The sequence below is a fragment of the Anas acuta genome, chromosome 4 (assembly GCF_963932015.1).
Source record: "Anas acuta chromosome 4, bAnaAcu1.1, whole genome shotgun sequence".
In the NCBI taxonomy this organism is placed as follows: domain Eukaryota; kingdom Metazoa; phylum Chordata; class Aves; order Anseriformes; family Anatidae; genus Anas; species Anas acuta.
In genome coordinates, this window is record NC_088982.1 from 56,811,888 (window position 1) to 56,838,105 (window position 26,218).

General features: G+C 37.9%; 1 protein-coding gene across 4 annotated transcripts; it reads left to right on the forward strand.

The window, feature by feature from the left end:
- The first annotated feature begins 596 nt into the window (after positions 1-596).
- Positions 597-25,256, forward strand: FAM149A (family with sequence similarity 149 member A). Of its 4 annotated transcripts, none has more exons than XR_011096304.1 (14): positions 597-1,427; positions 12,231-12,341; positions 13,618-13,750; positions 14,152-14,294; positions 15,576-15,701; positions 15,859-16,035; positions 17,932-18,119; positions 19,600-19,754; positions 20,780-20,883; positions 21,099-21,323; positions 21,640-21,760; positions 22,457-22,585; positions 22,691-22,933; positions 23,566-25,256. XR_011096304.1 is itself a non-coding variant. In XM_068681432.1 (14 exons), the coding sequence occupies exons 1-14, from the start codon at positions 1,306-1,308 to the stop codon at positions 23,637-23,639; spliced, it is 1,869 nt and encodes a 622-aa protein (XP_068537533.1). In that variant the 5' UTR covers positions 597-1,305; the 3' UTR covers positions 23,640-25,253. The 4 variants fall into 4 exon arrangements, 2 of the variants coding, with proteins under 2 accessions (XP_068537533.1, XP_068537534.1); XR_011096303.1 differs by having other exon boundaries at positions 22,691-23,039; positions 23,566-23,654; XM_068681432.1 differs by lacking the exon at positions 22,691-22,933 and adding an exon at positions 22,979-23,039 and having other exon boundaries at positions 23,566-25,253.
- Positions 25,257-26,218: the final 962 nt, after the last annotated feature.

A 26,218-nucleotide genomic window follows, 5' to 3' on the forward strand; every position in this document is an offset into this window, starting at 1 on the left:
GATTAAGTGATGAAATGGTATTTTCTGGCCATTAAAGTGTTAAAAGACATAATGTCTAATTTCTCAAAAGACACCCTTGTTACTCCAAATGCCCCCAAAATTCCAAAATTGGTCTTGGAAAACTGAGTAAATGTGTTATGGATACTGTTTTAATATAGCTAAGAATACAAACTAAATGTAACTGCTGATGAATGAAAAGCATTTAAAATGATAAAAGTATGACAGTGTGCTCTAAAAAGTTATTTTAGTATTTACATTCAGTTTGAAATAATTTACAACAGAAGAAGACATTATAAAGGGTCACAGTGAGAATTAAATTAATGATAAAAAACAAAACAAAACAAAACACAAAAGCATTTAAGCACGGGACCAATGGTAAAATATCAATATACTTGACATATATACACACATACATAAATATATATATATACATATATATATTTATTTTTTTTTTTTGTACAAAACTTCCGTGTTTGTCTGGAAATTTTCTATTTCTGCTCTTCTACTATACATACGTTTCTCAGTATTACTGAGAGTAAATAAATGGGTTTACTTCTGGTGAAGAGTTTTAAGTCCTTTCAGGGTTAACAGTATGTATTTGAGCTGTCTGGTTTCTTGACAGTGGATAGCATCAGACCATACTATGCTGATTTACTGAGGAGATGAAAATCAAATAAATGAAAAATAGTATCAAACTTGTAGCATCAAAGATATTACCTTGGACTACAGAGGTACTGAAAAGAATATCGGCAGGATTGAAGTGAGGTAGAATGCTCAAGTCTGTAGGTTTGGGGTGGAACCTGCCGATTTCTGTGGTTCTTGCACGACAGGAAGAAATTAACAAGTTAGTGACATTCGGAATAGGTTCTGTGCCAAGATTTAATGTAGGATATGTTAGGGTTGCAAGCTCCCAAACGTGACACGCAGCTAGGACAAACACATTACCCACCTAAGTGCTCAGTGCGGTTGGTTTTACTATGGCATGGGGAAAGACATTTTGGCAGGGTGAGGAATAAAGCTCCGCTTCCTTTAGGGACCTTTTCCCTAGCATTTACACCCTCACCGCCCTACACCCCCACGCGGCCATGGGGCGCGTAGGCTCGACGGCGACCTCCATACCTCGCTGCTGGGCGGTGCGAGCCCTGCTGCGCTTTGTTTGGCCTAGCAACCACCCGGGGCCGGGCCAGGACCGGGTCAAAGCCGGCCAGGGCCCCGTCCTCCCCTCCCGGGCTCGCCACCGCGATCCTGGCCCTCGCCAAGCCCCGCCGTCCCCCGGCCGGGCCCGGCCCCGCCGCCCCGGGGGACATGGAGCCCGGGGGCCGTGCGGGCGGCCGGGCGCTGCTCATCACCCTGCCCGACATCGGCGAGGAGGCGGCGGCGGAGGAGGGCGACGCCGAGGAGGGACCCCGCAGCCCGCGGAGCCCCCCGTGAGTGCGAGCCCCGGAGGAACCCGGGGAGGGGGCGGCAGCGGGAGCGCCCCCGGACCCGGGGGATGGATGCCCCGGACCTTCGGGGCGTGCTGGGCGGTGTGGGAGGAAAACGCCCCGTGCCCGGCGTGGGGAGCTCCTGAGTGATGTAGGGTGTGTGTCGGGGGGCTCACTTCGTGGCTGTTTGCTGAACCAACGTAGAAAGGTTTCCTGGAAAATGTAAAGCAGAATAGCTGGCTAGAGTCTATAATAGTTATACTATTGCACTGGAAGTGTATTTTGTACTTCCCCCGAAGAAAAAATGCTAATGTATGGCTTCCACGTAGCAGAATTTGTATTACAGTCCTCAGGCTTTCCCCTGGCAGAGAAGCTGTGCTCGTCCCCGTGCTCACGGTTGATACAGTAGGTGTGTTAGAAGGTGGGCACCTGTTCGATGCTTTTGGAAGCAGTTTATGGGCCTGATGTCTGCGAAGGCATCTGATTTTGAACATGCCAATAAGTTTTAGGAACAACAATCTCTTGAAAGGCACTGTCTGTTCTGTTTCAAGGAGGGGAAAAAAGTATTTGTTTTTATTTTTTCTGCTCATGTCTGCTTAAATTGATTCCTCACTGATTTCAAGGAGTGCCTCCAGTGCAACACAAGCAGGGCATAATAATAATTTGATCATCTTCTGATTTATCTGCCTCTTCTGTGTTTTTGTAAAGTTTGAGCACGTCACCTCTTAGCCTTCTCTCCGACTGAATAGTCCCAGCCTATCCAGCCTTCCTTCCCTCTATTCCCTTAATCACATTTGTAGCCTTTTTCTTATTGCTGCTTGTCCTTGAGGTGCAGGGACCAGATATTCTCTTTGGGGATGCAGGAGGGCTTTACATAGCAGCAAAGTGATGCTTTCCATTTCAGTATCTTTCCTGGTGTGGACCAACATTTTGCTGATGGCTTTGGCTTTCACTGTGTATTGAGTCTGTGATGACTGTAGGATTGCTTTCTGAACTGTACCTGCTAGTCCCAATGTCAGCATCATGTAAAGGTGATGTAGTCTGTTTTTCTCCAAATAACCATTGCTAATGGCTATTTGTAAATAAACAGTTTTATAAAGTTATTTTTACATTTATTTTAGCAAATAATAAATGAATTAAGATACCGTAATTGCCTGATAGCTAAGCTATGTAACTTGTGAAAATAATACAAGAAGGGTAACATCCTCCCTGCTGTGCTGCTTTTATTTCCTCCAACCTCCATCTAAAGTTGTGGGTTTTATTTCAGAATGAAATAAAGCTCCTTCAGGCTTAGCATTTTGCTGCGTTTGTGTAGAATAGTAGCCTTTCTGGAGTAGTGGGATTAATGTGGTTTGAGGTATATTGACAGAATTATGTTTAAAATGTATTTGATGCTTTTTTTACATAATATTACAACCAAGTCAGTGTTTGTCTGTAATTTCCCACTATTTTATTTTTTTTTAAATACCAGAAATAAAGCTGGGTATAATGCTGTCTGAGCTGGTATTCCTGTTAAAGGGCTGATTTCTTTATTGTTAAAAAAAAAAGAAAAAAAAAAGAAAAGAAAAAAAAAGGATGACACTCTTTAACTTTTTGCTTGTATTGGGGTGAAGAATAAACTTTATTACATTAAAACTGGTTGTGTGCAGCAAAATGCTTATTCCAGGTTACTACTGAAACACTTCTAACTGATATTCCCTCATTATTCCATAATCATTATACTTTTGTATGCATGGCAGCATTTCAAATATTTTATTCATAGCAGTCAAGCTTATTCTGATAAGGTATTGTCTGTCTTGAAAAAACAAAACAAAAAAAAAAAAACACACAAAAAACCACAACAAAACAACCAACCAAACAAAAAAACAACACACAAAACACAACACGAAAACCAACCAACCAAAACCACACACACACACACACACAAAATGCAAACCAAACCAGAAGGACATAGAAGGAATAAGATACAACACTTTGACAAGGAAAGTCTATACCTCCACATTAGCATTTTTTAATTAGATGGTTCCACTTAAGCCTGTAGAAGAAGCATCTCAATTAAATATTGAAAACTTTAGTATTCCTTGCCTACAGTTCAGATTTGAATGTGTGAGTTGCAGAATGCAGTGTTATGTCCTTCATAGTTACATGTAGGAAGTTTTTGCTTATCTGAACAAAATTCCTATGTGACAAGTCTTATTGGTGTTTAAAATATTTGAGAAGACATTGTCAATGACTACTGAGCTTTCATTAATAGCAATTTAACTAGGAGTGATTGGTTAATAAAAAAATGTAATCCATATTATATTTTACTTTTTTTTTTTCTTTAGTTGCTGAAAATCAACAACAATTGAAATGACTGAGAGAGCAAAATAGAGAAAATCTGGCACTGATTTCTTCCTGTCTTTCCTGGGTACTCTAAATATTTCAGTCCTTCAATTTTCTCAGCTCTGCAATGACCAAAATTAGTCCTAGTACAGTGTAGGGCTAAACCATAGCAGTAGTTTATAGGATTTTATATTTACCATTTATTTACATATTGATTTCATATCCTTCTCATCCCATTGAAGGAGCAGTAATAGATTTTTTTTATTATTATTATTTTTTTTAAAGGAGAAAAGTCCACCTGCACTACTGTTGTTTGGTGAAAAACAAACAAACAACCTATATAAGGTCACATTATCCTTAGGAGGATGATGTGATGCCTTATGCTACACTTACCACAGCATATTGGTGAAACCAAGATACATTGATACCTTTTTTTTAAGAAACGTGATTATTGGTAACCTAAAACATTCTGGTAACTATGGGAGATAACAGCTATTAGATGATCTAAAGATAAATCAGACAAGGTTTCAGTTACGTTATTTAGGAATGGGTAATATTTTGTAGAAATTTCTTGAACAGCTCTACATGTTTCAGGACAGTTCTAATGCCTGGAATACCTGTCAGTGAATGTGGTACAAGAAAGGTAGATTTATCTGTGATGTAAAAATGTCTCTGTCTACTGCCAGTTTTTTTGTTTCTCAGTAGCTCAAGATTTGGCCTTCAAAATGATGACCTTTGAAAGTACAGTATAGGCAAGTTGATGAGCTGCGGAAGAGAATGGAAACTCTGCTTCCCTGTCTCCTATTTTAACCATTAATAGGAATAGATCCCTTTCATGCTGTAATGCATATTTATCTATGCAGGGCAATGTAGCATTACTTTGCTTCTCATTGTAGCTGTTGTACTGACCTCAAAGTGCAAATGCAATGATGTGGTGTTTTCCTTGGTCATTTCTTTCATTGCAAATAAGTGTAAAAGAGCTTAGAGGTATTATTAATTTTACATGATACTACTGGTCAGGATTTCGGTATTCTTCTAGATGGATGGAACTAAAAGTATTATTTAGCCTTTCCTAATATTTTATGTAATTATAGTTTCTTGGTTAAGTCTCCTGCAGTTTCCAGCAAGTAGTTAGTCAGAGAATAAATGCCCAAAATGCTAAAAACAAAGAATGCCAGTTTTCCTCAAAGTGCTTTTATTGATTTCAGATGCCCAGAACCTACCTATTACCTTTAATAATAGGTTCTGTTGTTTAGGAGAGACGAGAGTGTTATGCTTAAAAACAGGTGTTCTGTTTCTGAGCCAGCACTCCATGAGAGAGATCATGAGCGTCAGTGATGGAAAGCAAAAGAGGAAGAGCCCAGGGCTATTACAATTATTTACTGGCAGCACTCCTGTAATGTCAGGTGGGAGATGCTGCTGAATTGTATGGAAGTTGGGACCGACAGGAAGGGAGTGATATTGGATGACGGGGAGAACGGGCTGATTTGGGAGACTGAAAAACTTTCTTGTTTCTAAGTGTTTGGCTGTAGCAGGTTTGGCAATTTTCTTTGGTGTTTTTAGCTCACTGGTAGTCAAGATGCATTTTTACTTTACAGAAAGTGACTGTGCGCATGAGGGATTTGTCATATATACAGCAGGAGACTATCCATCATCAGTGTGTAACCCCTCTGCTCTGGCCAATAGACCTCTATTTCAGCATATATACATAACAAGTACTTGTGTTTTAAAATATATCAGATGTGCTTTTTAATGCTTCCTGATATGAAAGAAATGATGTCTTTGGTCCCAGAGGAAGGAGAAAGGTGCTTTGTAAACCTTAGCATATACAGACTAAGGTCTCCCCATGCTTGCATTGCTTGCATACCACTGTGTACTGTAGAGCTGTTTCCATGATCTTCTTTCGTCTGCATAACAGAGTCTGTTACAAGAAAAAACATCAACCGAGTTTTCAAATGTACATGAGTAATAAGAAGACATGGGGAAAGTCTTGTGGACCACTTCCAAGTGTTTTGTTAGGCTGCTACTCTCTCCCTGTCTCTGTTCACAGACACTTGATCCTTCAGCAGTAAATGCCTTCTATCAGATCTAAAGAAATAAAACACCTTCTCTAAGATGCTAATTAGCATTCTTTATTATTGTAGTTAATTAAGATGATAGTATTTTTCTCAATGTTTATTCATAATTTATATTAAAAAGTCAGATTTACTTCCATAAATAAGAGCAGTACTTAATATGCATGTTTTGCTCTCAGAAATTGTTTATTTTCCGGAAGCAAGTATTATACTTATGTTTTCATTTTCACAGTGAACCAATAATAGAAATATAAAATATATGTATTTATAAAATAATCACCAAGCTCATGTCATGTTAAAGGCTTTATAATTTTGAAATGCATTCAAAATTAGTAGAAGAATAAAATGAGTGTAGCGTATGCAGGTAGTTTTAAGAACTAAGCCTAGCTGTAAAATCAGAAGAGCATGTTGTTTCTCTATCTTAGGAAGACAGGAGCAGGGTGCAACAAAGGTCATGGTTGCAAAAACCTTAAATCTATTTCAGGTTTCAGTATGAAAATGCCTAATACTAAGCATTCCACTTAGGTGGATGTAAGTAGTACTTAGGCAGTTTAAAAAATTAAAAATTATGTCCAGTTTTACTTTATTCCACCTCTTTAGAAATAGCCCTGAAGGATACTATATGTTTGCTACTGTTTGTGTTGTCTGTGGTTTTAAAGAAGTTACATTCTCTTCTCTTCACTCCAGATACAATGTCAAATGAAGACTGTATCCCTAGGGTGAGAAGGTCTTGGGTAAAACAGGTGCAACTGCTGAATGCTGTGTGTATGAGGCTGCTGTGGAGGGTGAACAGCCTACAGATGGTCATGCTGGGAAGCCCCGAGGAACCTCTGTGCTTTGGGATTCAGGTTCTGAGAGAACCTTCTGCCACCTGCAAGCAGAGAGGAATGGTGATTTGGAGCCACAGGGCTCTTAACATGCTGCTGGCCAAGACTTTTTTTTTTTTTTTTTTTTTTTTCCCTGTGGACTCCCTCATAGCTGTTATGCAGCTCCCCAAAGCTGAGACATAAAATCTAATCATTGGCTTTTTGGAAGCCATTTGCCTACTTAGACCATCATCATTGCAAGCCATTGCAGAATCACATCCTGGTTAGGATGTATAGTGATTAGCTGTGTCACACTGATGAGTGATTATATTCCTTTGGCAAAATCTTTCAAGATAACTCATCTTTGGAGATGAAGGCGGTATATTCCAAAGCTATCTTCCTTTTGAATCAGGTGTGAATTACATGATTATTTAGGAAAAGATTTTTAGCTTCATATGAAGGTAATTTGCATTGGGGCAAATTATATTAATTTGGTCTGTTTGAAAAGATTGTCACCTGAAAAATCACTGAAAGTTCAATTGTTGGAACACTCCTGGAAAAGTCTAATAATCAAAGCATTAGTAATTCATATGTAGGTTCAAAGATACTAAATGCCATTTCTGCAAAACTGGCTGTTATGATAAAAGGCTATCAGGAAAGAAAAATTCTGATAAAGATCCTTATTTTCAAACTTCAAATAAAGTCAGTACTTCCTTGAACAAAGAGGAAAGCACAGAAATGCTCATTAATAGATAAGAGAGCAAAATAAACATCATCTCTGGGTCTGAAGTGATGCTTATCAACCAAGACATGCTGTGATTTTTCATGCTGCATTTTGCTAGCTGTCAAGTCTTCACAGCCTCTAGCATTTTCAGTAATAATAATAATAAAGATACTGTGTTGCTGGAAGCTTAGAAAGTAAATATTTGCTATATCGCATTCCAAGGCATATTTTTTCCCCATTATTAAGCCATGTCATCTCTAAGCAAAAAGGCAAGACAGATATCATAGCTATCTTAAAACAATTTTCTGTGGTTGGCTATATGAAAGATCTATTAAATTTCTTATGATTCTGCCTCTTTCTCTGTGCATCCTTTGAAGTTACCTGAGCTGAACTATTTCAGGAATGACTTTTCAAGAATTGTTGCAATTGTCTTAACTTCGATTAAGTTGAAGAGTAGGGAGTATAAGCAGAACAGGCACAGTTGTCACATACCTTCATTTCCTTTGCAGTACTCCAGTAAGTAACTAAAAGCTGAACCAAACTGAGTGTTTCAGTTATTCTCAGGGTCACAGGGTCTGTCTCATAAAAATGTCCAGACTGCTGAAGGAAGAATTTGGCACTGTCATAAAGTGTCCTGAGCCCTGACTGCTGTTGCTACAGAGCAGTCTTCAGACACACCTCCTCTAGGATCTGCTAATGATGTTCAATATTGTCTGTTGCACTCAGCAGTTTGTGGTCACTGAACTTGTTACAAGAGGGTAAAAATGCTCTTCTGAAAGGTCCTTTGAGTCTACTTAAAAATAAACAGCAACAAAACCCCCAATTAAACCTGTCAAGCAGCACAGGAAAAGTGTGCCATGGTCAAGGGCAACCAAGTTAAATGGATGGCTGCCTCACCTAGAGGGAGAAGGGTGCTTGTATTTCCAATGAACTTTGTACTTTCTGTGGTGTAAATGTTCAACTCAGCTGCTGCATTGCATGCCTGGAATATTGTTCATCATTCAGAAGGAAGCCAGGTCACATTTGTTTCTTCCCTGCTCCACAGGTGGAGCAGCGTTAGCTGCGGGAGATGCAGGAGGGCCTGTTTGTGCAGTGACGATAAAGCAGTGTGCTGTTTGTAATGAATTTTGTGCATTCTGTCCAGTGAATAAGAAAGTGATCATGAGTGGTGTATTCACTTCCAGGAAGCTGCTCCTTGAAGGGACTCTGTGTTGGCAGTAACCCTTTAGAGAGGAATATTTAAGCAGGCTGGGTTTGTGGAGTCACAAGTACAACTTCTATTTATTATTTCACTTGAAAGAAGGAAGAGAAATAGGCTCTGGTAGTGATTGACCTAAATCAGTGTAAGAAAGGATGGAGTGATACCAAAATCACTTCATTCCAGTAGATATATTTATGTTACAGGGAGCTTGTATTTTGATTTTTATAATCTCATATCAATCTTTTCTATAAATCTGTCATACACCTAATAGTTATTTCTTGGTTATACAAACTGTGTGTGGGATGGAGCAACCAGCAAAAAGTGAAAATATGAATGAAATGAATTGTATCAGGTAGTACAAGGAAGCATGTGATGTTGTGAGAGTATGATGGATTTAGTATATTTATGTTTGTTACAAATCACACTTGCAAAATAGAAGGAGCAGGTAAGGGAGATGGGGGATCTGAGAAAATGAATTCTTTAAGATAACGAGGTGGCATGTTTATTAGAGGTATTGTATGTTGTCCAGAATGTGATTGTGTATAGTAAATACTTCCATGAGAGGCTGAGCCTACAAAATAGGATTTTACCCATCTGATAGATCTGATGAGCATGCATGATAGTAAAATTTGTAATTTTTTTCTTTGTTCCTTGATTTCTCTAAACTCTGACCACTTTTTGGCGTCTCCTTTCGTAACACTCTCTGCTTCCAAATTAAGGTAATAATAATAATGTACTCCTCAATTTTCTTACCTATACATTTATAATTGTCTTGGTGGGGAGGGAAAAAGAAAAGGCTTGGCTTAGAGAAATGCAGCTGATATTTTGTTTGTTTTTGTTTGTTTATTTTTCCAATTAACCTTTTTCATGTAAGTTGGTGGAGCAGGGCGGAAAGCATCATTTCACTGCAACGCGCTACACCTCGAGCGCTGGGCACAGCTCTGGCTTCACGTCTGAGAGAAGGCAGCGGGGCAATGACTGCCAGATTTCTGTGCTTCCCTGAAAAATAACGTTCTGCTGCCACTGTCACGAAGAACAGTGGAGCAACCGGACTTTTACCCAGCGGGGCATTTCCAGGCCCTCTTCAGCCCAAGGAGCAGGGGGGAGGCGAGGCGAGGCAGCGCGGGGCGGGCCGGGGGGCGGCGCGAAGGCCTGGTGGGGGCTGCTGCCGAGCCGTGCCGAGCCGTGCTAAACTGTGCTAAGCCGTGCCGAGCCGTGCCCAGCCCCATGAGCAGGGCCAGGGGCGCTGACCCGCGGGGGCTCCTCGTCGTGGGGTGAGTGGGGGGGCCATGGGGAGACTGGGTTTTGCAGCTGGGAGATGGACGCCGCCGCCTGCTGAGGCTGTGGCTCCCGGGTTGTGCGCGGCTGCAGGGACATCGGGGAGGGCCGGGGAGCTGTCAGGAACCGGCTGCTGCTGGTCCCAGAGCTGGGGAAGGGTGCTATGGGGGGGTTTGGGGGCTTTCTGCAGTCAGTTCCTGGCTCGGCTTCTGGAGTCATGTGCTCCCCGGAGTAACACGGGTGTGTGCAGTGCAGTGATGCAGCAGGAAGGCTTTCTTGCTACATCTTATACCCCGCTCTATGCCATCTATATGCATCTTTTCACAGAGATTTCATTGGTGTTTCTTGTTTTGTGCATCTGTAGCTTCAGGTTGCCCTTGAAGCCAACAGAAAAGCACTTGAGGTTCTGTGAAGATCCGTATAGATCCAGGAGATGTGGTTAGTGGGGCTCCTGAAAGACTTCCCAGTAAATGAAACAGCCGGGATGCAAGAGAGGTTTCTTGCCTGGGCAGGTCACTGCAGCAGGAAGCACACAGCTCCCTCCTCCAGTGGTGTTTCACAGGGGTCTGTGCTGGGTCCTGGGCAATTCAAGCTATTTGACCGGGTAAGGGGGTGAGCAGTGACATGAAAAGGCTTTGTGGTGATACTAAGCTGTGGAAAGGTACTAAAGGCAAGAATCAGCTATGAAAAAATTGAGAAAGACTGTGGAAAACTGCCCAGGCAATAACGTGGCAAATGGCAGAGAGGGATGCACAAGGGTGAAGTGAACAAGCTTCCCACGTGGCAAGGTGGGCTGTGGGCTCACCATTATTGCCGGTGAGGTAGGGCTTGGTGTCAGGAAACATGTAGTTTTCATGGGGCTTGGCTCTGCCACTCTTCATGGGGCCCTTTGGTTCTGACAGTGGCCCAAAGCAGATGCACAGGGATGAGGGAGGAAGGTCAGAGCAAGCACACAAAGATGCCTTCTCTTGCTGTTGTCCTAGCCTCCAAGGATTTGCAAGACAGAGTGTTTATTCCCTGATGAGAAGTTCAAACATGTGGTGGGTTCTTGGTGGGTTCCCAAGGCACGGGAGTAGGATGATGTGTGATGTGGTTTGTTTGAGTGTGCAGTTGGATTTTGAGGTCTGTATCTTTGTAGTCTGTGTAGATGCAAGACAAATGCAAGAAGGAATAGGAAGAGAGATGAGAAATCCCAACCGTTGCAGGGCCAGTGCATAGTTCTTGGTTAAAGAAATCAGGAGAACTCCTAAACTGTGGGCTGTTTCCATACAGTTACTCATTCACAAATGTACTTTGATGCAATCATGCTGCTATTCATGGTTACGACCTGAGGATTTTTTTGGAATGAAAATAGGCAGTTCCACAGGTGGAGTAATCTGTTACTCTAAAAGTGCTTCTGAGCAACATTTTGACACATCTGTGTATATTTTGAAGAGGTGGGTTTAGCTTATTTAGGATGGAATTTAGTCGAATTACAGAAATGTATAGCTATTAACAGTGTCAGCTAAAAGTCTTTTCCTCTCTTAAAAGGTATTCAATTAAGACTAGTAATAAAGATGGAGATACTCTTGTTCCTTACTGCATTTTATTACTCATCAGTGTGGTTTGAAAGATAAGGTTTCAAAATTTGAACGTGTTCAGGTATTTGGAGAACCAAAAATTCAGGTTCTAGAATTTGTTATTATTTGTTATTATTATATTTTATTTTATGCTTCAAAGGCATAATAATAGAAAGCCTTTGGCTTGGTTTTGTATTGAGCCCATTTGTATATGCCCATGTTTCTTGATGCTGCACTAACATCTCAGTTCACTTATACAGGACAGCCACGCTGAGTGTTCATAGTCTTAGTTAAAACCACTGTTTGCTTGGCTTTTACATATATGTAGCTTTTTATGCAGATGTACATCTGAGAAAGCTGGCTTTGGGTTAATGGTCAAGCAGAAACACAGTTAAATAATTACTGTATGGACAATTGCTATTCTGTGCCGATGCTCTGTTCTGGGAGTAGTGAGGTGCTGCTGCTTCATTGCAAATGAAGCAATTGTGCTTCATTGCAAAGTTTAAAGTGCAAAATTGAAGTAGAATACATGTGGAGTAAAATAAGTCTCAATTTACATGTAAATAAGGTAAAATAAAAGCCATTTTAAAGCCAGATAGTTTCAAGCAAATGTTTATCTATGATGAATAAGATTGTCACCTGGATATGGCCCTGGGCAAGTGGTACCAGGTATCCTGCATGATATCCAGAGGTCCCTTCCTACCTCAACCATTCTGTGATTGAAAAATTCAAGAGCTGCTGTTGGCTTTCTCCAGTGGAGAAATTTAATTTACTTTATTTAATTTTAAGAAATTATGTCTTATTTTTAATGTCTTTTTTTTTTTTTTTTTCTTTTAAGGAAGGGACTGTTCAGAAGTTCCACAAATCAGTGTCTTTCAGGAAAAAGTGGAGAATCTCTTCCAGCAGTTTTTGAGAGAAATGTGCAGGAAGCCATCAATAACTACACTTGGTATGCATTAACTTCTGAATAAGTACTTCATTAATGGACTCTTGGCTTAAATATTTACTTCAAGATTGGTATTAATTTTCACCAGTCATGCTTTTAGTCATTCTCATGAATGACAATTATAAAGTAAGGAATTTGACTTCTGAAATTATTTGAACTAGCAAGTAAAACAGCAGTTTAATCAGCTCAGATAGCTATGTTCAGGATTCTAAATATTAGTCATATTTATTTATTTTTGTAAGAGTAAGAAAACATCTGCTTACCTTTGCGTTCTGTAAATTACTTAATATTTTGTATATTTCCTGCTTAGAATATGTTGTTTTGTTTTCTCTTTCTGCTTCTGACAGCTGGGTAATTCCTCTTAACGTATAGAAATGTGCAGATCACACAGCATTTAGGGTATTAATTGACCTAAACCATTATTTAGTGGGCTTGGATTTTACTTGTGATTTGAGTTATGGGCTTGCATGTTTTTAGAGGATAATGAAGGGCAGAAATTAAGCCCGGAAGGGAAGTCAGACTTCATGGTTAAATGCAAATGACGCAAACCAGCTTTGCAGGTCAGTTAACTTTCAAGAAATTTCATTCCAGTTGACATTGGTTAGGATTTGCCAGGCCCACGTGTCTAACTGCCCTGGCTTTTGCTGTATCCCAGAGTTGGTGGTGGCTCACAGGAACCAACTTGAGCTTTATGAGAAGCTGCAATCCCAGAGCTCATGTTTTAAAGTCTACCAGGTCTAACAGAATAAAAGCCACTTTGTATGGATATGTAGCTTCATGCTAATCAAAACATTTGTAGAGTCTTAATGCTTGGTTTTGCATCATTTTCTCATGATAGCTTCTAATGGAGTTAAAGAGGGATTATGTTATCTTTAACATGTAGTTTTTGTGTGCCCATTAACTGTACTGAAGAAAACAAAATAATTGTTAGAGGTGGAAATGTAGGTACATCTATGTGTATGTATGCAAGTATTGGAATATCTGTGCATATTCTAGTGTCATTATGTTTACAATGGTATACATAAATATAAATGCATAATACAGTAGAAGAAATTGCCTTTAAGGCACTAACTGGTACCAATAGAAGCAAGTACCCATTGCACTGTGCTTAAAAGCATTCACTTAAAACTCTATATCAGCTCTAATAGCATGTCCTGAAAGTCATGCACCCAACAGGAATATGTATCACTGTCTGTTTATGGGATCAGTTGCTTTATTTTTAAAATGTTTATATAGAAAACCATTGTATTCTTCATTTTAATTTGTCTTCTTTTCACAGTGAAACGCTTTCATCACTTTCATCTAGTGGTCATACAACACCCACAGACTTGAATAATTCCTGGTCTGAAATAAAAAGCTGTACTACTGGGTTATCTACTGAAAGAAGTTCTGTTTACTCCTGGAGGGATGATGTATGTCACAGAAGCTTTTACAGTATACTTTAAATATTCTGGAAAAGATTATTATTATTATTTATTTATTTATTTTCAGAAAATAGACATGCAGCACATCCTATTAGAACAGTTAATTGCTTTCAACCATAACAACCTTCTGATTAAGTACATTAATCAAATATTTAAACAGTTTTGTTTGCAAATTGATAATCAGTGCAGTTGATATGTTTAAAAAAAAAATTGAAGAGGTTATGCCATCATGCCACCTACTTCTTCTTTTTGTACTGCAGCATATGAACCAAAGCAGGTGGTTTGAAGATCCATTTTGAGATACCTACCAAGTCTAAGTTGTCCTGTTCTTCAAATATTGTTTTTTAATATCATTATATGTGCTTGCTGGCAACTATTATTATCTCTAGGAATTTGATGAAGCCAACACACAGAGAGTGCAACAGCTATTTTGGGATATTGATGAAATGCTCTTTGAAGGAAAAGTGACCTCCCAAACTCAGAGCCTGCAGGCAGAATGTGCAGACTGGGTTGAACGGTCTCTTCATTTAAGGTAAGGAAATTTCTTGCTGGTACTTGTTGTAACCAGTTATCCCTCTAATTTGATTTTTTAGGCTGTCCTCATATGAACTGCTCTTGATGTATTGTATCAGTAACACTTCTGCAATCAAATGTGGATCTCTGGGACTGAGCTGTGCCATAGTTAAACAGTAATTCTGGGGGGTTGTGCACTAAGCAGTCAATGTTCTTTATTCTGATTAATACAATGATTGCAAGCAAAGATATTTTATCAAGATGAAAAGAGAAAATAATAATGCACCATTTTCATAATGACTTTTTCTACTTAAAGAATACATCTTAAAAAGAAACATTTGTTTTTACTGTAAGTGAAGGCATACTGTGAAATCCCAAGAAATTTAGTGCTAATTCTTTTATTGATTCTCCTAAAAAGAAATAAAAAATGAAGGCAACCACATGCTTCAAATATGCTGCATGTAAGCTATGTATATTAGTGTGAAACAATGTATGATATTAGCCCAGCAACACCTAGGTGAACAGATACAAGGATGCATGTATGATTAATGAGAATTGTTTTACATAGATGTGAAAAATGTCCAGGTAGAGCAATGACTGCTTCTTACAGCACAGAGGACAGAAGTCAGTGTTGCACTGCTGTGGACTGTTCCTGCCTTCATAAGTGATGGCATGTCATTCTTAGCGAGGTGTGGTGTCTCTTGACTGTTCTAGACATAGACCTTCATGTGCCTATATTCTAGTTAATAATTTTTAACACCATTAAAATGAATTTTTCAATAACAGTGATGTTATTAATGCTTTTATATGTATTTACTAGTCATAAGCCTCTGCAAATTAAACTGAAATCTACTAAGAAAGCTTGTCACACTTTCTTAGGAATAAGATAAACTTATCAAGTAAACCTGAGGCAATTTTCAGTAGCATTAATCCACTTTTTCCCTTTTATAGATGCCGTGAGTAAACATTCATAAAGTGTAATTATGAATAAACATCCATAAAATGGAGAACGATTTTTTTTACTTCATCCACCTTTATAGCAATCTGATAAGTTTGACTTTATTTGCTCTTAAAAGCTGTATGCTAGCATCTCCTCTTCATAAACGAGCTTAACTTTAATGACTTAAATACTGGGCAGTGTATTTTATGGCTGCTCCATACTGTGCTTATTCAAAGCAATTTTAATTAAGCTATGCTTTTGCATTGCCCACTGTTTACAGATATTTGTATTTTTGGTATTTGCACCTGCAGTGGATTTCTGTCTAAGATCTTTCTCTCTCACTCCTCTTTTTTTCCCCAGGGTTATAGGAAAGCAGCTCCTGTCACCAAACGATGAAGGCTTTCAGCATTTTGAGAGCCCAAATGATAGCTCTGTGAATACTAAGTGTTTACCTGGCCTCCGTGAATGTACTATTAATATAAAAGAGTATGTCATTTTTTTTTTAAGATTCATTTTGATCTTCTCTTTTCAGAAATTTTGTACTAATATTACTTTTATATTACTGAAGCATTTCAGTATAATTAAATAGGCACTTTCTTCTTTCCTTGATTATTTAATTATAATTTTGTTGATATTTTTTCAGGCTCTGCATTTCAGGCTCTAAATTGATTCCAACAGCACCTCCAGTACACAAATCACTAGATTTAGTTTCCACTATGATTTCTGCCTCTGACTCGTCTATGTATTTGTTCCTGGAAGAAGAAATCTATGATACGGATGGAAAAATAGAAGAATATCTTGCCTTTGACAACAATGAGCTGTAAATAACAGATATATGTATTTTTGAATATCATGAAAAATTGTCATTGAGTCTGGTCAGGGTTCATAAAATGGGTTTCTCTTCTGTAAAATCTGGTTCCTTCTGTACTTGTATTCAATAGCAGAATGGTCAAAGCACTCACTGGGCATGTGGAAGATAAGCTGTGTTGTCTTTCTAGTGGTTTAAAACTCACATCTCCCCTGTCAGAGGAATATGCCTTAACCACTGGTTGATTTGAGGTATTTTGTGCATGGAGATTCAATACAGTGACAGGGAGTAGAATGAAGGAATCCCCTTTCTGCAGGTGAGTGCCTTGACCACCAGGTTGTTTAGGGTCTTTGCAATGGATGTGTTCTCAGTCTGCCCTAATGAATCTTAAATCCTTTTTGTGCAGCATAGAACATCTTTCCAAAAAGAGGCACAGGATACAGCCAGCATTTAGAGCATTCTGGAGTGATGAGTAATGCAAGTGTCTTCTCAAAAATGCAACCAAGTTTTCTTGTGGCACGCCCAGTTGACATTTTCAAGCAAGAAGGCAAATGGTTAGAAGAAAGACTAGAAAGACTGTAACAGTCTGTTTTCTAAAAGGCCTCTGTGAGGGGGAACCTTTAGTAGAGCACAAAGCATAACTTTTTGTGCTCAAGCTTGAGGCACTTATAGGCAGATACATGGTTGTTCTAAAAAACTGGGGAACCAGGCAAAGTGAGATCCAGACAGACACTTCTAATCCTGTTTTTGAAAGAAAGGGTGTGGGCACCTGCCTTTTTGGAAGCTGAAATGAGGATTGAAAGTCCTCCTAGAAGTGATGTATCACTTTGTTTTACGGAGTAAGCAAAAAGCTTGGGAAAGGGACTCAGATAAAGGTGTATTTCTCTACTCCGTGACTCCTGATATCATGTTTCTTGTTTTGTTGTTGAGATGCAATCCCAAAATATTTTTATTCTTCCTAACTAAAACATAAGCATTACAAAGCGTACTACGAAAATAACTTGGTCATTTTGTGAGTTGGACCATACAGACAAGTCTCAGAATGCAGTCCTCAAACTGCAGTCCAATTTGAGGAAGAAACGACTGAAAATAGGAAGGGAGGTAATAGAAACCATTATGAAATTGGGATCATCCTTGTAATCTCAGAAAAAAAAGCATTTCCTTAAAAGGAAATATGATAGCGTAATATATATATATATTATATATATATATATATATATATATATATATATATATATATATATGTATATGTATATGTATATATGTATATATATATATATATGTATAGGTTAAAACTTTCTTCCTGGGAAGTGCATTAGAAGACCAAATTAGGAAGTGTTGCTACACCATAATTCCATATGTAAATAGGAAGAAAAAAAAGTAACTGTCCACACAGTAGGGGAAAGAAAAGAGGTCATGGGCTCTGGTATTCATGTGAGGCAGCAGAAATCCTTTGAAGTTGTTTGGTTTTGATCACTAGCGGAGTGCTGTAGATATATACAGGTACACAGGACCTAATGAAAAAGAAGTATTTTGTGTGATGGTCCTCCTGCCAAATGCAACAGACAATAGTTCCTTTATGGTAAAAGGCATAGGATTTCGTCTCAAATGAATAAGTGTCTTCCTTCTAGAGTTGTTTCTTTTAGAGCTGCATTTCTTTCTGTTGTAATACCTTGATTTTTAAATATATTATTATTCACTTGCAAGCAAAAGAAATAGAAAACATGATATATATTCGATTGGTACTGTTTGCATAGGTGATTGGTACGTTTGATTTTTTATTTTTTTTTGTGATCTACATCTGACTATTTTCTTCCACGTGTATGTTTCTATTTATTGAGTATGTTAGAAAGAAAAGAAAACAGTCAAAATCCTTGGTAATTTGTTTCAATTGGCTTCATTTATTAGTGATGAGAATTTGGAACAAAAGAATATACATCTTGCTGAGAAGAGGAGTAAGCATGGCATTCCCCCTGTTTCTCCCAATGCCTGTATCAAAGATGTTGTGGCTTCTGAAGTATTTGACCATATCTGGAGCAATGTAATTGGAATACTGGAGGAACTGATTAAAAAAAATTGGGAAAACAATATCACAGGTATATGATATTTTGAGATACACTGTTGATACAATTTAACTTGACAAAAATATTTTTTCCCTTGAATAAAGCTTGGGGAATGTGAGTATTTTAAGATAGCTGTGTTTGTAGTACAGCATTATAATGTATGTAATGCTTTACTAGAAGCCAACCCACAAATGCACCTAACAAAATAATAAAAAAACCTATTATTTTTCAGTGAATTTTGCTTTAGAAGTGTTTTAAAAATGGCACAATATTGACCAAAATAACTCCATTTCTGGAGACCATGTTTTTGTTGTTGTTGTTGGTTGGTTGGTTTTAAATCATAATCACCAATTGGCACAGTTAGAAGGGGATCACTGACAACTTGGTCTGAATCTGGGACCTAAGAATCAAAGTCTTCTAATCCTCAGTGTTTGAGCTTTGTTAATAAACAGAATCCTTAGGTAGTCAGATTATTACAGAGAGAGAGACAGCCCTGCTGACAGTGCAGGAGTTCAAGTGTTTGATGTGGGATGAAGAAATGGTGATGCACATATATACATTTATATATAAAATGTATATTATATATATACCCTTTGGAATACTAACAGACTGTGGTCAAGAAAAGCAAAAGCTAGGAAAACTAAGTAGAAGTGAAACTATTCCTCGGTGTGCATATGTTACCGTTACAGGCTGAGGAAGATTTTAGTTCTTCTTTCAATATATTTTAAAAGGACAATAGCAGAAGAATATCTGGGTGTAAGCACTGGAAATTACACTCAGCCTCAAATTTAAATCTAAAAAAAAAGAAAAGGCAGAATTTTTCAGAATACTTTCAGCACCTATACATCGTGTTTCATATGTTAAATGAAGTAGAAAAGGGTTTTTCACACCCCAAGTATGTTTTTTAGGTTAATGTTATAGTTTGGAGAGGACAGATTAGATCCTTTATCTTTATGAAGGGCGTCACCTTATGACAAATCCATAGCTTACCAAATACCAGAGGGGTTGGACTACATGATACCTGGAGGCCCCTACCAACCTCCGCCATTCTGTGATTCTGTGATTTGAGTTTATAATAGAAATAAGATGATGATGTATACCCACCTCCTGGGGAAAAAAAAAAAGTATTTAGCTGCTGACAGAAAAGTATGGATGCAATAAACTATTCTTTTTCTGTAAATATTTTTTTTTTCTACTTGAAAAAATTCTTCGGGAATTTTTAAATAAAATTCTAAGAATTTTTACAAGGACTTTTAAAAAATAACAACAACAAAAAACAACCCAAAACTTTATCCTTATAGATCAGCTTGTTTCTCATTGTCAGAGAAAGCATAAACAAATAGGACATGTTTTAAAAAAACATATTTATGGTAGGTTTTTAAATATTGTGGCAACTTAAATATTATGGAAAATTAATAAGAAATTATTTACCGTGAAGTTTTGCTGCTAGGATCAACACATTCTCTTTCTTATTTGCTCTTATTCCCTCTGCTTTTTTTTTTTTTTGGGGCAGAGGACAAACGGGTGGAGAAACTGAAAGCTGTTACATGCAAACTGCCACTTTTGCCTGTTGGTCGAGTTACAGCAGATGCTGGCAGTGTCCCCCTTTCCAGAGGCTCTGAAACACGAAGCGTATCTTTTGGATCTCATTCTGTTTCATCACTGCAGGTAAAAATAACCTCAAGCAGCATTCTGGGAAGTTCATTAAATGTACTTCTCTCCCATTATTGCTTGTTCCTATTTTGTGGTTCCTAAGGGCACCATTACCACTGAAGTTGATTTGGAATTATTATTTTATTTATTTTTCTTTTCAAATTGTATTCTGTAAAAGTCTGTATTCCCTCCTGAGAAAACAATTCCGCTTTTATTGTGGTTGAGTCTTATGCTCTTCGTAGAATTAAAATAACAAATTCAATTTCCTCCCTGGACTGCAGGGATGTGAAACAGCAACTTCAGTTGCTGTAACCCTGTGTATTTCAGACTCACTCCTTTTCTTTTCCTTTGCTTCTCTCAAATGAGGACTTTGCAGTACACCACAGTGTTGGCATTAGAGCATACCTTTCTTCATGGAAGCTTGTATTAGTATTGGTGAAATACTTTTTTTTTTTTTGTAGTTGTTCTGCTTGCTGCCTCCTACCTTGTCCCTTTGCTCCGGTTTTGCACATTTTTGTTCTTTTCCAACCACTGTTTGTGTGGCTTATTTTTTTTCTTTCTGTCTGTGCATTCAGCGCAAGCAGCTTCATTCTATTCCATCTGATCTTTTTCAACATTTGTTAGGTAACAAGATAAGAAACGCAGAAGAGGTTGCATAACACATTGGCATACTTGGCTCTGTAGTGGTCCCAGCAGCCAAAAGAAGTAAAATGCTCAGATAAGTCATGCTCAGACTCAGTACCCCAGAGTTGGACTGTGCTGAGGGAAGATGGAAAGTCTGAGAACTGAATTTCAGTTTCAACTGAAGCTTATATTGCAAATTAAATTTCAATTCAATAACTAATTTCCCCAACTTTTGTTTGTAAGATTTTTTGAAATAAGCAAAACAATGTATTTGCTTCACCTGATACTTGTGTTCTATCAAGTCTTCTTAACAGAAGCTTATCTAATTAAACAAGTAAAATATCTTCTAAGTATGTGCTTCTTGTGATCTTCTCTCAAAAAAAGAAAATTTAATGCATATTTGTTGCTTTTACTAGGTTCACCGTTTCTCCAGCAATTTCTGTAGTGATTTGAATGGTGTGATGACAATTCAAGCAAAACCACTCCAACAGAGGCACATTGCCACAGCAGAAAAAATACAGTAAGTGTTGGTAGGAAAATTTCTAAAATGCAGCATAATTCAAATAACATGAAAGATGTTTTGCAGGTCTAAAAAGGCATCCATCTTTGTGTGCATAACCAGTGTGACAATGTTTAGATTTTCAGAGGGTTACAATGATGCTCAAGAAATATAACAAATACTTTTACCTTTTTCTCTCATCTTTCCATATCTCATTCTCCTTTCTTTTTTCCTAGGAATGAGCAAGACAAACCACACAAGAATGGCTCCAGTGCTCCAAATTCAGTGCGTACTAGACTGGAGAGAATTGCTGATAACTGTGTTCTCTCATCATCTCGGGTACTGCCGGCATCTTCTAGGAAGCTACCAAGCCATCGTAGGTTACCTTCTCTCACTTCTGACCAACTCTCCTCAAAAGCTCCTAATATGTACAATGATGAAATCCTTAGGGGGACTAAATTGTGAGTTTTTTCATTTTATTTTTTGCTTTCCTCAGAACTTTACTGAACCTTCACCAGTGAAGGATTTAGCAAAAACCTTGAGAACTAGCACAAGACTTATTATTGATACTAGAATTCAGAGAGAAAAATATAGCATGCAGAACTGTGTTTTTTGAGGAGAGGCACTTTGTTTTATTTTTCGTTTCTGTGTTAAGTACTGTTAATTTCTGTAGCTGAGCTCTATTAAGAAATGAACTGCTTAACAATTTCACATTACTGCAGTGAAGAAGATTTAAATGTGAATTTTTGTAAAAGAGAATCCCTTAAAATTCTGTAGGGTTGCTGGCTTGGATCGTTTATCTTCTGGTGGTGCACATACGGCCCGAAACAAGTTACCACCAATAAACTCACAGGCTGTTGAACAGTATCTTTCAGTCCCTCGATTACAACAGACCTATGTAAGTAGTGTTCGTTTTGTACTTGTAAAGAACCTCAAGCTGTTTGAAAATAAGCAAATTGTTCTGCATCACTGGTTGAGATGAGCAATTCTACAGTTCAGGCTTGTTCTTACCTAATACCTGGTCTTAATGTGCTAATGTGTAGTACATTGGGGTACATTTAAATGCAAGAGACAACAATTCAAAGGCTCAGGTTAAACAAAAAAACAAAAACATAGTAAAAGCTTTTCTCTGAAAAGAGAGTAAAAATAATAAACAAATAGCCAAACAACCAGATTTGTATTTCTATGTATCTGGATTTAAATAGTTTTTTTCAGTATTTTGTTCTTTTTGTTAGTTTGTGAGAACTAGAAGATAATACTGTCTTGAAATAATATAAATCAAATTGATTCTGGCCTACTTATGAAGAATAGAAAAAATAATAAGTAACAAGAACAGAACTAAATTGGCATTATGGTATTATTTCACTTCCGAACACTGTTTTCAATTGAGACACAAGTAGAGTTGTTTTTTTCTAATATAAGCCTTCAGGGTTTATAGATTGGTGTATAGGTAAAGGCTCAAATCTGTATGAAAAACATGAGTAGGTTTAAATGACTTTAATTCAGTGCTCATGGTGAGTGAGAACATTTTTTTTTTTTAATTTTAAACAATTCAATCGCTGCGTTCTCTCAGTTCTCTCTTTAATTCTCTCAGAATCGAGGAAGATATGCTTATAGCAGAGTGTCAAGCGCAGTGCCTGGCAGTACAGAACAGCGGCCACTCAGAGAACGAACTGTTGTTATTGATCAATTTTCAAGGCCCAACACAACTCATACATTCAGGGTATGTTACAGTGTAATTAGAGGTATGGAAAAGTGAAGAATGTCCACTTATACCCGTTGTTGGTCTATAGAAGGTCTCATTAACTGTGTGTCTCCTAATTTCCAGTGTACGTGGATTCCTGCTCCCTCTACACAGCAGGATGTTAAAAGGCTTTGGGAGATTATGAACATAAAGCACGACCAGTGTATGAGGAAGAGATTTCCTCAGGTCTAATGTACTAAACAGATCCTTTGAGGCAATCTGCATGGAAGTGTGCAGTTTTTAGTACTGTTTATAGCTTTGCACCTTGGTTGGGCTGACTGTACTGGACTAGACCATAAAAAATAGATTGTCAAACCATTTCAGCAGGTAAGAATACCATACGATCTACTAGTATTTCTTTCCTTTTTACAGACAGACACACCTCAGAAAAGATCACTGATTCCCATGGATTTTGCTAACCATAGAGGGACAGGTAAGGATTTTTGATAGGTAGGGCAAGTAAAAATCACTTGGAAAGTGAAAGGTCAATAAAACCTACTAACTCATTCTACAGTGGAGAAATAAAGTGCTCAGGGAGAGCACTCATCTCATTATAAAAGAATGGATGTACTTGGTAGGATCTGTTGTGCCTTGTTTTGATGTTCATTCTCACTACTTGGTCTGAGATGGCCCAAGCTGACTGCTAAGAACCCTGAAAAGCATCTTTGGTTGTTATGCCTTGGGAGAAAATGATGTCCCCTCCTCTTATACACTGACATCTCAATAAAAATATTTACAATCATGACAAGGTTATTTAAGTGCTTGTAGGTAACCATTTTTGTTTGGAAGTTCCTTGAGTTTAAATAATTATCTGATTGTAATAATCACATAAAAGGTGCTGTGAGAATAAAGATGGATCAGCAAGTACTGATCTGAGGAGGCTGATGGCAGCAACTCATATATTGTATGGGAGTGTCTTTCAGATTCTACCACAATTAACAGAGTTTTATATTTTTTAGGCTCACAGCATTACTACAAATCCTTTCAGAGAAATCCTTCGACCTCATGCAAGAGATTTCAGATTGCTTCTTAATGTAGCTTAGAAAGAAACAGAAGCCTTCTGCACTGAATGGAAGATTAAAGTGCTTAATTTGCCAACTAGTACCTCGTGGGCAAAAAACGTGCAGTTTCTGCGGAGCCTTGTGATCATCCAGAATGCCCGTATTCACAGAATCACAGAATTTCTAGGTTGGAAGAGACCTCAAGATTATCGAGTCCAACCTCTGACCTAACACTAACAGTCCCCACTAAACCATATCCCTAAGCTCTACATCTAAATGTCTTTTAAAGACTTCCAGGGATGGTGACTCCACCACCTCCCTGGGCAGCCTGTTCCAATGTCTAACAACCCTTTTGGTAAAGAAGTTCTTCCTAACATCCAACCTAAAACTCCCCTGGCGCAACTTAAGCCCATTCCCCCTCGTCCTGTCACCAGGCACGTGGGAGAACAGACCAACCCCCACCTCGCTACAGTATTGACTTGTTCTAAAGTTGTCTGACCGGAGGTTAGATTAAAAATTAGAGCAAAATGAAATAAATGGTTGAGATCCCAGTGTTTCAGGTAACTGCTCTTTTTGTAGTCAAGATGATGTTTCTGCACTTTCTTCTCAGGCATTCCTTCTCTTTCTGCCTTTCCTTAAGGAATTGTTATTCTACGTATAGAAGCAAATAAGTTATGTTCAGGCCATGAAGTCCTGTTCACTTTTTTTTTTCATATTTTCTCAGTGTTAAAGATGTTCCAGTCCACCCAGACATCAGTCATATATAAAACTTGTACTTTTAAGCAGGAGTTTGATGCATCTCCTATTTAACTCCTATTTTTACCATTTCTGAATTTTTACTCTGTCTGCTTATTACAGTTGATCTCTTGTAAATATTGTCTGTCCCTAATTTCTTTTTTTCCTTTAATTCTTTTGGTATGAAATTAATTAACTGTTTCTTAAACAATTCTATGTGTCATTTACTGGAGAACTGCTGGGATAAACTGTGTTTACAGGAAGCAGTGTTTTCCCTGTCAGGCCAAACATATCTGTAGATCCTGAATAATTGAACCTGCATGGTGACATTTACTTCTTAATATTTTTATGAAATATTGTCTGCTACTTTAAAAATTAGACTTTTTTTTTTTTTTTAAATCCAAGCGTTCACCTTCAAAGTTTTAACACAAAGATATGTACTTTTTAATGAAAGCATTATTTCATACTTTGTGTAGGCCCAAATGAGAAGGTCAAAGAGGAGATTGGAACTGTGTTCTGCCCAGAGATCACAGCCTTGATCATGTCCCTGGGTATTAGTATTGTGTGCATGCACAGTGAGTGATTCCTCCTTCCATCAGAGCCAGCAGTTTACGTGGATGTGGTAGAAAAGCTGCTGCAAACGAGGATGAGAAAAATTGAGTTATTTGCCCAAATCATGCAGGTAGAAATAGAATCAGTTTCTTCCATCTGGAAACAAATGCCATTTCTCATAACTTTTTTTTTTTTTTTTTTTTAATAAATGTTCAAGGATTGGTAATCCAAGGAAAAACATTTTGTAATATATATATTTTATATCTGTACTTTTATGAGATTTCTGGTTTGTATAAATGGTCATCAAATGCTGTATTCTTTTGAGTAAATGAAAGCATTTTTAAATTCCTTTCCTGGTTTAGTGCTTTTTCCTTTGGCTACACTATTTATTCACTGCTGACATTATGGTATACTATCTGAGAAAGCAGAATGCTTTTGCTTTGGAGCTGCACATCAATTTGATTCATTTTGTTCAAAAATCACAGGTCAAAGATTTCATATAAGTTCAACAATCAGTATTCTCTAAAAGTGTGTCTGAAATGTAATTTTGCTCTTCTGAGTGCTCTTTCCTGTGTATAAACATGCACAAGACTACGGAAACGATGGTAAAATGTGTCCTTTACCATCACATGCCACTTAATGTCAACCCAGATTTTAGGTTGTGAAATAAATGAAAAGAGGAATATGTCCCTGTTTGGTTGTATGATGGCAGAAGTGGGAGCTGCCTCAGTGGAGAGATCATCTGGCACTTTGTGAAAGAGAGAAGGTTGCTGACCTCTCTTAGTTACCATAGTAAATTGATAATCAGGCCCTAAAATTCCTCTCCAAGGATGGTGGGATTCCTGAGCCTTTCAGCATTGACTGTGTGTTTTCAAATGGAGGCATGCTGCGGTATCTTCTTTGAGCAGGTGAGGGCTGTTGTGTACTACACTGTGACTTTTGTTGTTCAATGTGAATACCTTCTACTCAGGTTTCCTGCTTTAGTTCTGTTGTAATCATGTGCACGTTGTGAAAGAGTGGAGACCTTCCTAAGAAAAACTGTTCTCTATTGCAAATGCGTTGTAGTGATTGCTAAGTTAGCAACTAGTTTGTCTTTCTTACCCCGACTGCTGATTTTTATTTTTTTATTTTTTTAAGAGATGGCAAAAATCTGGTATGCCTTGGCTGCAGTAAAGAACTAATGTAAAGAACATAGAACATGCCACAGTTTTTCAGAATATGTAGAGTATGTTGTGTACTTTTCTTTTGATGTTCTGTCATACCAGATCCACTTTATCCTTGCTTTGCTTTAGGCTTTTGGTTTTTATTTTTGGTCAGTAATGAT

What these genes read in the sequence shown, in the direction of transcription:
- FAM149A (XM_068681432.1), top strand. Translation starts at nt 1,306, where the DNA reads ATGGAGCCCGGGGGCCGTGCGGGCGGCCGGGCGCTGCTCATCACCCTG. An exon ending in GCCACAGCAGAAAAAATACA is followed by an intron (nt 20,884 to 21,098) that starts GTAAGTGTTGGT and finishes CTTTTTTCCTAG; the next exon opens with GAATGAGCAAGACAAACCAC. An exon ending in CTCGATTACAACAGACCTAT is followed by an intron (nt 21,761 to 22,456) that starts GTAAGTAGTGTT and finishes TAATTCTCTCAG; the next exon opens with AATCGAGGAAGATATGCTTA.